The sequence below is a fragment of the Marmota marmota genome, unplaced genomic scaffold (genome assembly GCF_001458135.2).
Source record: "Marmota marmota marmota unplaced genomic scaffold, marMar, whole genome shotgun sequence".
Taxonomy (NCBI): Eukaryota; Metazoa; Chordata; class Mammalia; order Rodentia; family Sciuridae; genus Marmota; species Marmota marmota.
The window spans coordinates 42,367,072-42,379,377 of NW_026000174.1; the positions used below are offsets into that span (position 1 = coordinate 42,367,072).

The 12,306-nt window shown below is 32.2% G+C and overlaps 1 protein-coding gene across 7 annotated transcripts in view; it reads right to left on the minus strand.

Annotated features, from left to right (window-relative positions):
* Nucleotides 1-12,306, minus strand: part of Immp1l (inner mitochondrial membrane peptidase subunit 1) — a 78,215-nt gene that overhangs the window by 28,616 nt on the left and 37,293 nt on the right. For all 7 annotated transcript variants that reach the window (XM_048788544.1, XM_015477735.2, XM_048788546.1 and 4 more), the window contains 2 exons: nt 3,260-3,393; nt 731-819 (listed from right to left, as the gene is read on the minus strand). In XM_048788544.1, coding sequence (XP_048644501.1) covers nt 731-819; nt 3,260-3,364 — 194 coding nt within the window. In that variant the 5' untranslated portion in view covers nt 3,365-3,393. The remainder of the gene's footprint in view (nt 1-730; nt 820-3,259; nt 3,394-12,306) is intronic.

The following is a 12,306-nucleotide window of genomic DNA, read 5'->3' on the forward strand; positions in this document are numbered from 1 at the left end:
TTATTATTTTCAGAATAATGAAAATAAATGGATCAAAATTTTAAATAACCAGAGAGGTAAGCTTTAAAAAATACATTAAATTACTAATATTTGACATCCATTCAGAAGGAATTATACTCTTAGACTGAATTAAAATAAATATTTTTACAGGATTTGGAAATTTTGATATTAGGACTTAAAAAGGTTCAGTGACAAATAATATTTGCAAAGTAGTTATTCAATTTAATATAATTAATCAGGAAAACAATAAGAGATAAAATTCCTAGTTCTCAGCTATATACAATAATATAATCTAAAAGTTATCATTATAGGCTATATAAATAGAATAAGACTGTCATCAACAGAACTACAGAATTGCTTTTATAATTAACCAGAACACTTATTTGATATGTAACAAAGTTCACAAGTCTTTAGTTGTTGAATGAAAACATTTTAAGACCCAATAAAAAAGTAAACTTAGGCTTACATGTATGTGATAAAAGGAATTGCTAGCTATTGTGGACAATAATGTAAGGAGACACAGTGACCAGAGAGACTAATCATGTTTAGAGAATCTATTAAAATTTCTCAAAATAAGAAAATATTTGACTCAAAGTTTCACTTACCTGGTCATTAGTTTCATTATTTACAAAAGATTTTTTTTATAGATAAAGCTAAGAAACTACAGAAAAAACACAACATGTATGTGTATTCTCACTGTATATTTAATACATCTATGACAGACATTTACCTTTGGATACCATAAAAATGTCTGCTAACATTTTCTGCAAAGACAATATCTGAATTTTGAATTGTTGGTTCCATTGATGGTCCAGAACACTAAAAAAAAAGAGAAGTAATTTTGTAATTTGAGTTAAAAACCTCTTTAAATTTGAAAGAAATCATCTAAGCAGGCTTATTAGAGAAAGAAAATCAAGTAAATGTTCCTCAAGATTAGGGGATGATTGGTAAGTTGGTGGTTCCCAAATAAATTTAACTCTAGCATGGCCACAGTCTGGAAACACAAATATATTAAAACTTATTTCTTAATATTACATTAGAATATATGAACAAAGTAACATTATCCATGTTTCCAAATTTTGGCCACCCTGTACAATGTAAGCTCCATGAGGACAGGTTCCTTGTCTCTAATTTTCCCAGCTACATAACTAAAGCCAAGAACAGAGTTTAGAATAAAGTTGATACTCAGTACATATTTGTTGGGTGAATAAATGAATGATTCACTTTCTTGCTATTTGTCAAATATCGTCCAGTAACTATGGTGGTAATTTATTAAATGATATAATCATATTTTCAATTAATCAATATCCTTCTTCCTCTTCAAAGAGAATAGGTTACTCATTTGATGGACAAATTTATATTTTCTATTGAAAAATACTGGCATAATAAGATGTATTTTAAAGATTTACATATTTGCATGTCTTAAAATAATAATCTTGATTTATGTCTCAAAACTGAAATGTATAATAACTGTTATTAAAAATATAAATACAATCTCCATCTACCCTACTTATTTTGTAAATAAAAATTTTGATTCAAAACTTTCTACTCAGGTAGAAATAACAAAGAATACAATGAAAGTTTGTTTGCTACTTCTAGAATAAACAAGGTAACTTTGAAAAATTAAGGAGAGGAATTTCAGTTAAATGTACTTATTTACATAACTCCAACTCAACCTGAGGTTTCTGACTGTCAATCTGTTGGTGCAAACATAATATAAAAAAATAACAACAACAACAAAAGAAAAACCTATTATGTGGGGAAAAGGGTACTCTTGTACATTGCTGGTGGGACTGCAAACTGGTGCGGCCAATCTGGAAAGCAGTATGGAGATTCCTGGGAAAGCTGGGAATGGAACCACCATTTGACCCAGCTATTGCCCTTCTTGGACTTTTCCCTGAAGACCTTAAAAGAGCGTACTACAGGGATACTGCTACATCGATGTTCATAGCAGCACAATTCACAATTGCTAGACTGTGGAACCAACCCAGATGCCCTTCAATAGATGAATGGATAAAAAAAATGTGGCATTTATACACCATGGAGTATTACGCAGTACTAAAAAATGACAAAATCATAGAATTTGCAGGGAAATGGATGGCACTAGAGCAGATTATGCTTAGTGAAGCTAGCCAATCCCTAAAAAACAAATATCAAATGTCTTCTTTGATATAATGAGAGCAACTAAGAACAGAGCAGGGAGGAAGAGCAGGAAGAAAAGATTAACATTAAACAGATACATGAGGTGGGATGGAAAGGGAGAGAAAAGGGAAATTGCATGGTAATGGAGGGAGACCCTCATTGTTATACAAAATTACATATAAGAGGTTGTGAGGGGGAAGGGGAAAAAAAACAAGGGAAAGAATTAAATTACAACAGATGGGGTAGAGAGAGAAGATGGGAGGGGAGGGAGGGGGGATGGTAGAGGATAGGAAAGGTAGCAGAATACAACAGTTACTAATAGGGCATTATGTAAAAATGTGGATGTGTAACCGATGTGATTCTGCAATCTGTATTTGGGGTAAAATTGGGAGTTCATAATCAACTTGATTCTAATGTATGAAATATGATATGTCAAGAGCTTTATAATGTTTTGAACAACCAATAAAAAAAAATTTAAAAAAAAAAAAAAAGAAAAAGAAAAACCTATTGACAGGCCAGTCAAATATTCTTCCAATTACATGACAAAGGATTTGAACAGTCAGTTGGACAGATTGATGATGTAATACTGAGAACAAGCATTGTTAGAGGATGAAGAGACAGCTTTAACATTCTAATTGACATTAGCAGAGTAATCATTTGTTTTAATGACACTTAACTTCAGTAGTTCTGAGTAGGAGTTTTGGAAATTGCACAAATTCGTGTTGAAATTCCTTATCTGCTACTTATTGTGTGACCTATTTAATTTAAATAGACCAAGAAGTGTAAAGACTAAATGAGTTAATTAGAAAACAACATTGAACATATCTTGGAAACAGTTAATAGCATTCAATAAATGGTAACAATTATTATTATAATATTAGTCAAGTAAGAAGACCTTATGTGCCTGTTAGAATACAGAACACATTTAAAGGCCCTTATATTTATATTAGTGTCCATACAAACACTCTCTTCTATCCTAACATTTTAAAAGATTTTGTTTTAACTTTCATAAGTTATTCATTAAATATCTTCAATTTAAATGAAGGGGAACATATTTTCCTCCAAATAAAAACAACTATATATTTAAAATGAATATTCTTCAATGTAAAAAACTTACCATTACAACACCACCAACGTATTCAAAAGCACAATGGGCTATACAGCCATACTGAATAGTATAGCCAACAAGTCGGAAGGTTTTTCCCAGAACACCACGAAGCATAGTTCTATGTAGACTCTGCCACCATTGGCCTGATGTAAATTTCAAAAAGTTTCACGATCAATACTACTCAAAAACACTTAAGAAATAGCTCTATTCTAAAATATTTCATAGTCACCCAGAATATACAAATACAGTTTGGTACCAAAAAGCAAGAGCTTATTGAGCTTATTTTAATTTCTGTTAAAAATATTTTAAGTGGCTAATTATTGCTACCAGATATTTTGATCTACCAGAGATTGTACAAAATAAACATCACTGAGTTTATCTATAATTTAGATAACTAGTAGATGTTGAACTAGTCTGTTCCCTTCCATGTCTCACTTATTTCCTGGCATTAAGGCAGGCACTTAACATATTAACTCTTTCAAAGAAGAAATAGTTTTTCCTATTTGTTCTTTGCTGTACTAATATTAGGTTTATCATATATTGTGATACAATGGAGAAGCCATTAGAAGAGCTGTAGAGAGTCAAGTTTTAAATTGGTCCTTTTGTGAACTTATGTGATCTTCTGTGAAATTAAACATTCAGAGGCTAAATAAAAAGGAAATAATCCCAACAGCTTGGGAGGCTGAGATAGGAGGATTGAGAGTTCAAAGCCAGCCTCAGCAATAGTAAGTCACTAAGCAACTCAGTGGGACCCTGTCTCTAAATAAAATACAAAAAGGGACTGGGGATGTGACTCAATGGTGGAATGCCCCTGAGTTCAACCCCCAGTACCAAACAACAACAACAAAAAAAGAAATAATAATATCTCAAAAAATGGTTCTGATGATCAAATTCAACAATATGTCAGAGTGTTCTGGAAATTATAGTTACTTACAGTTGTCCGCTATTAACTGCTGATATAATAATGAACACATGAATATTATAAAATAGCACAAAGTGCCACATATTTTTAAGATATTAGAATATTAGAATATTCTATAAATTTAAAATATTAATATAATTTATTTAAAATATTTCTAGCATCTGTATGTTCCTTTCCCTTTATCTCTTACAATTATATTTTGAGCATTCTCAACTAATACCCTAGGCTACTATATATTGTTCTCTGATTAAATTTCTTAAAATACTTCAATAATATTTAACAGTTGTTGAGTGCTTGCTTACTCTATATCAGGCTTTACATAAACTACCTCTATAAGGCAGATATTATTGCCATCCTCAATTTATACATAAGAAAAAAGGAGTCCAGTGGTAGTAACTTGCTCAATACTACAAAGATGGTAAATGATAGGAGTTCAAGAACTAAATCATTAAGTTATGCTGACTCCCATATTACTAAACTAATCCATAACCCCAACAGATCTTTAGAAGATCAAGCCAAATTACTTACAATTATTTCAAAGATCTGGACAGATGGCTCCCCTCCCATCCTCATTCCATCCTGACCTTCCCTAATGCTCCTAAGTAAGTTGAAATATATTGACCTCTCCCTCAAGTAAACTTTGACCAGTCAATACTTATTTATGCCAATACCCATGCTTGAAATATTTTTCATTATATTTGTGGTATAACAGGAAGTGTCCCCTTGTTCTTGGCACAAAGTTCCTAAAACTCTTGGAATAACTGGTTGACAGGAGCCCCTTTCAGTCACACCAACTTCATGCTAAGAGTTGGATGAGGCCTCTAAATAGCTGGATATGGAGCTGCTCACCCAAAAGACCGTTACTAGTTGGAACTTGCTGCTCCATGCTCCAACCTCTAGAAAAGAAGTGAGAGGGCTGGAGATTAAGGTCTACAAAAGTTTTTGGGAAAAAAACAATAGCTCTTGGACAAATAGATCTAAAATTTGAGGAGCTTTCAGGTATCTAATGCATCTGTGGCTAAGAAGAGAGTGGCAAACCTCAGCTCCATGGGGACCGAAGTCCTCCTGCACTGGAGATCTTGTCCTATGTACCTCTTCATCTGACTACTCATTTGTATTCCTTTTAATATCCCTTATAACAAATTGGTAATCATCAGTAAAATGTTTGCCTGAATTCAGTGAGCTATTCTCACAAATTATCAAACCCTAGAAGGGGATTTAGGAATCCCTGACTTACATACTCAGTCAGTGGTACAGGAAACCTGGACTTATAATTGGCATCTGAAGTAGGGTCAGTATTTTAGGACTGAGCCCTAACTTATAGAACAGGAAACTAACTCCAGGTAGTATCAGATTTGAATTTAAAGACAGTCAACATCCACAAGAGAATGATTTTTGGTATCAAAAATGTTGTGTGAGTAGAAGAAATTGTGTGTTTTTTGCGGATAACCACCACCTACCTAATTTGCTACTATTCTCATTAGGTAAACTTTTTCTTCTCCTCTGGATTCCTGAGGTCATTATTGTTCATTTTTGTATAGTTAAGAACATTGTTTCTAGAATAAATGTGCAAGAGTTTGTATACTGGCTCTACCACATTTATCTGTGTGACTTTCAGGAGGTTATTTTGCCTCTATAAATCTGTGTCCTTATCAATAAAATGAGCTTAATATCAGTACCGATATCAGAAAGGATATTAAGGATTATACATGATGAATCATGTAATCTGTGTGGAAGAATATTTAAATAAATGTTAGTTACTATTTTTTTTTCATTTGGCAATCAGCTATACTAACTATATAACTTCACAACATTAATTTTATTAGTAAGTTTCTCAACAACTTGTCTTTCCATAAAATAATAAATTTTAGATACCAGCAGCATAGGACAGTATCTTTTGCTTATTAATGTTTATTCTCTTCTAACACATTCAATATATCTCTTCTCCTGATAAGTCTTCATTGGCACCTAGGCACTCATCAACCTTAAGCATACACTGATTATACTTACCATACTATATTTGACTATGTCTGTCTCTCTTATTATAAACTACATATATTTGTTTATATGTCTGTGAATCTTAAAATTTTCTTAGTAAGTTGTTGTAAGCTTATGTATATTTCAGATAGTATAAAGGAGTAAATATATTAAGTAGCTGGGAATCAGGATTCTCACTGTAAGAGAAAAAAGCAACAAATATGGAATGGGAGTTTAGTGATGAACTGGAGGTATCAAAAATTGTTACTTAAATACATATACACATATGTGTTTGTTTGCATCCCTGCCTGCTTGTATAAAATGTCATCCTGGCTATGAATCCTTTTGAAAAGGCCACTGAAAAAAACAATGTCAACGTAGTAATAATGACAGCACATTTAGCACCCAGATTTTTGGTTTCCAAATATCATTCTCCCCCAGGAAAAACAGACAGTCTTGTGCCATAGAACAAATAACTAAGACTACGGAAGATCTTATAAGAACCATATTGAAGGATCTCTCATTGACCAAATTTGGAACAATATGTCTAAAATAATAATAGTAATGGATAATACATTAAATTAATAATGTAATCTACTGAAAAGAAAGAAGTATGTGTTAGGAATGGTAAAGTTCTTTATAGAAAAATGGCAGCTAATAAATGTAGAGGGAATTACATAATCACTACCAATGTAACAATTAACTCAGGAAGGACCATGATTAGATGTCACAATTCAGTGTGTGAAAAGTTGTTGGTAAACAGGATATTTGCAAAGTGTCAAAGTAGGTACCTTATTACAAAGAGAACAAGTTTGGGCAAATATATATTCACTAAGTGATCAAATTTAGCAGCATAAATAATGGGCTAAACTAACATTATGTAGCCTTCCAACATAATACAATGACAAGTACTTCATCAGCTATATACCAGCCTTGCTAAAAACGTCAAACCTAAATCTAGCTATGAACAGACAGACACACACACATAGTGGAATTATGCAAGAAAATGAGCTTGACAATTTAAAAATATATAAATTCAATGAAAAACATTGTGAATAGCAAGAGTACTATTTTAAATTATAAGAAAATAGAAGGAATGACAATCAAATACAATATGAAATCCTTAAATGGATCCTGGAGTGAAAGAGGAAAAAAAAAGCTTTTTAAAAACACATTATGGGGCTCGGGGTGGGGCTCAGTGGTACAGTGCTTGCCAGCATGTGCGAGGCACTGGGTTTGATCCTTAACACCACATAAAAATAAATAAATAAAACAAAGGCATTGTGTCCACCTACAACTAAAAAAAAAAAAAAAATTTTAAAAAAAACATATTATGGCACAACTTGGGAACAAAAACATATCACTGTGACATGAAACCATATCAAATGTACACAGAGCCATATCACTATTAATATTAAATTTTCTAATATCATGCTGGACCAGAAGATGACCTTGTTCACAGAAGGTGAAGTGAATTATTTAGAAATTAACACCATAACTGCAACTTCCTTTCAATTGGCTCACTTCTACTAATACTAATATATATTTAAACAAATAGATATAGACAAATTTCTATACATACACACACTTATAAAAAAGATAAAGCTAATGTGGCAAATGTTCATTGTTAAACTCAGATGAACTTGTATACAACTGTGTATTGTGCTATTTAAAAAAAAAAACTGGAGAATAAAACATTTTAAAGCAACACCTGGAGAAAAAAAGGTAACTTCAGAGTCATTCATTAATTCACTCATTAATTCAACAAGTATTATTGAGCTACTACTGTTTTCTAAAACCTGAGTTCAGTCCAGGAAATTCAATAGTGAACATAATGCCTATCATAAAGTTTATAGTCAGGCAGATGTCACACATATGTAAAGTAACTAAACAAATACATGAATATACTGAGGAATTTCTGTAGAAAAAGATGACAGGAACAGTGACAGGGAGCAATGAGTGAGGCATCATTTCCTTATGATGAGCCAGGAACATCTTTTCTAAGGAAAATGCCATTAAAGTTAGGTTTTGAAAGAATTTTTTAAAAAACTATATAAGAATTATATAGGAAACTGAAAAAGCTGGAGCACTGTGTAAAGAACATAAAAACAGACAGGAGAGAGGTAAGATCATTCAAGATCTTGAAGAATTGGGAATTTTATTCTAATGGAAAGCCATTGAACAATTTTAAGCATGAAAGTAACACGATCTGATTTATAATTTAAGATTACTCTCATCCTATGAGAAAGGAACGGAAGGAGGCCCCAAATGGAAAAGGACAGAGGCTAGTTGAGCAGGCAAGAGATAATGTTCAACAAATTACACTGGTAGCAATGTAAATGGACAGAAATGGGTAGACTTAAGAAATTGAATAGGAAAAAAGAGATTGAAGAAGTAAAAAAAAAGAAAGAAAGAAAGAAAGAAAAGCAAAAGCAAGGAAGAAGAATTATAAATGACTCCTAAACTAGTTATATGAGGGTCTACCTACATGGGTCTACCATACCCACATGTGGGGTACAAAAATTAAGAAGCTACTTTGCTGTGTTAAATTTGATATACTTGTGAACTATCCAAGAGAAACGTGTATAATATTGGAGCTCAAAGAAGGTTTCATACACAGGAAGTCTTAAAGATAAGATTCCTATATCAATGATGATTCTCAATGATTATTATATTTCACTGCAAACGACAGGAAACTGGAATAATATAGTAACTCAAGAAAGAGGTTCATTTTCTAACAACATCCAATTTACGTGCAGAAAGAGTGAAGAAATAGAGTTTATTCCCAATTTTTAAAATTTTTTTTAATCTAGGAAAAGACCACTTTTTTCATCTACATCTACTGGCCAAAACTATATAATTAAATTCAACATGCTAGAAGAATATAGTGTTTTCTTTATAAGTTTTGTAGCCCTATCTGACCTTTAAAAATCATGTGATATATTACTTGGGGAAAATTTTTAAATATAAAAGGGAGATATGGAAATGGATATCAGCCAACTCTTTTGAAAAAAGTCTGACTATGAAGGCCAGCAAAACAGGAGGTTATGGTTTATCAACCTCACCAATATTGACAGGGCTAGATAATTCTTTGTTGGGGGCAGTTATCTTACGCATTGTATGGTTTTGGCATCATCCTTCACTTCTAGATGCCAATAGTCTCCTATCAGTGATAAATTAAAATGTCTTCAGGCACTGTTAAATGTCCTCTGGGATGAAAAATTGCCCCAGTTGTGAACCAATGTAGTGAAGCAATAGGAGGAACACAGAGGCAAGCATGTTTAAAAAACACAGAAACAACACAAGATTGAGGACCAATGTTAATGACCCTGTTGGGAGAGAGGCTTATGATGAGAAGAGACCACTGATGAGGAAGGAGTAAAAAGCAGAGTTACATAGAGATGACTGAACATTGAAGTAAAGGAGGCAGCAGAGACTCCTGAGCCAGCTGTGACAGAGTAGCTTATAATAGGATAAACTTCTCTGTGAAAACAAATAAAAATATACTACAAAATCTGGATAAAATAATCAAAATAGTTGTTTAAAGACATTAGGCCCAAGTGTAGGCAGGATCTGAGGAAGAGGACATATGTAAGAAGGGAAGAACATAAGGTGAGCTCCACATTTACCTGGCCTTTTCTATGAAAGTATGAGAGGGCTAGGCAAATCATACCACAAGAAAATAGGTTTGGGTATAAAATCAAAGTCCCATTTAGCTGAGACAGATTGTTATTTTTGCCTGTCAAGGTAGATAGGATGTGAGGATCAAACTGCAGAAAAGCAGGAACCTTAATTTGGCTTTCAATCTCCCCTTGAGGCACTACCTGACTCTAATTGCCATCTGAGCAGCGTAAGACATCCAGAATCCCAGCAAAAATGCTGCAGATTAAAAGCTAACAATTTGGGATACAGAGATGTTGGCAACTAAAGAAAGCCACATAATGTTAAGGAAACAGAAGTTGGACTTCAAGACCTTCCACGATCAGCTATGTTAGTGAGGATGATAATAAAGTTGCCTCCTATGAGTGAAGGCAAAATTGAAATAGATCAGCCTTAAGAAGAAATAAGACCCTGTTCATACATTATCACTGGAGAAACACACACGACCCTTTAATTTTCACAGAAAGAATACATCATTTAGAACTTTTCTAGTGCTTTTAAATTGTATTTGAATTGAAACATAATTCACACAAAATCCATCCTTTTGAAGTGTACAATGACTTTTTATATATTCACAAGGTTATACCACTATCACCTATTTTTAGAACATTTTTGTCATCTCAAAAAGAGGAATGAGTATACCCATTAGCAGCCTGTCTCCATTACTTCCTTCTCTTCCTTACAGCTCGTGGCAACCGTGGATTTGCCTATTGTGGAGATTTCATATAAATGAAATAATATGTGACATTTTATGACTCGCTTCTATCATTTAGAATAATGTGCTCCAGGTTCATCCATGTTGAAGTATGTAATAGAATATAATTCCTTTGTATGAAAGAATAGTATTCCAATGCATGACTATAACATTTTTGTTTGAATTCATAAGCTAAAACACATTTGAGTTGATTGGGGCTATTATGAATAATGTTGCTATAAACATTAAGTACCAGTTTTGTGTGGATATATGTTTTCAGTTATCTTGTGTGTAAACCTAGAAATGGAATTGTGGGGTCAGAGTACTGCTGTAAAATGTTTAACTTTTTGCTAAAAGAGTTACTAAACTGCTAAACTGTTTCCCAAAGCAGGCTACTTTACGTTTTCACTAGCAATGTATAAGGGTCCCAATTTCTCCATATCTCTGTCAATACTTGATATTATACTTGTTGATTTTTTCCATCCCAGCAAATATAAAGTAACATCTCAGGATGGTTTTGATTTACATTTTCATTATAATAAATAATGTTGAGCACCATTTTCATTTGCTTATTGGCCATTTGCATATCTTCTTTGGAAAAGGGCTATTCAAATCCTTTGCTCATTTAAAACATTAGATTATAATTTTTAATTTAACTCAACCAAAGATTATTAGCATACTATAAATGACTGTTTCAATTAAAACAAATTATAATATAGAACCACATTTTTTAAAACCAAAAGGAAAAAAAATACATTGTAAAAAAGAGACCAACAAATGATTCAGATATTAAAGTTAACATACAAAGATTTTAAAATAACAGCGTTAAGAAAAAGAAAAAGAAGAAGTAATTCACAAAGAAAAATCCTGTGATCATCTCAAATGATGCAGCTGATAACATTCAACATCTACTCATAATAAACTTAAAAAAGAGCTTTTGCAGCCTGGTAAGGGTTATTTATAAATACAAACAATAAATAAAAAACAACAAAACTCTAGAGACCACGTTTTACCTAATGAGAAATAATGATTTTCACTAAAAAAGATATGTTGAAAATAATGAGGTTATATCAATCAACTTCAATAATTATTATTATAAGACCATAGTAAGAAAGCAAAACCCAACCATTTTCTTCATTATGAATTTTAAATATCAGACCATAAAAAGGATAAAATTAAAAGATATTTCATATATGCTGGCACCACTAAATGTTCCTATAATCCCATGTACTCAGTGGCCCATAGATTGAATATAATCATTTTACAAATTCCAGTGGACAATTATTTTCAGTAGAAATTTTATAAAATGCTGACTGTAAAATAAATGCTTAAGACCAGAATATAACATTAAGAAAAGCAAAGTTGATAGACTTACTTCAGATATCAAGATTTATAATCAACTGATAGTAATTAAGATATTATATTGGGCAAATTCAGACAAATCAATGGAATAAAGAATCCAGGAACAGATCCACACATTGAAGATTATCTAATTTACAAAAAAGGCTCTAATAGAAATGATGATCTTTTCAACAACTGGTGCTGTTTCAACAACATATACCTATTTAGAAAAAAAGAAAAAGAAAGAAAGAAAGAAAGAAAGGGCCACCTTGTACCACACCCTCAACATACACAAAAATTATTTTGAGGGCTAGAGTTGTAGCACAGTGATAGAACATTTGTTCAGCATACACACAGCCCTGAGTATACACAGAGCTGCCAAAAAAGAAAAAAAAATGGATTGTATATAATTTTAAATGATAAAACATTTAGAAAAAATAGGGATTATTTATTTTAATTACA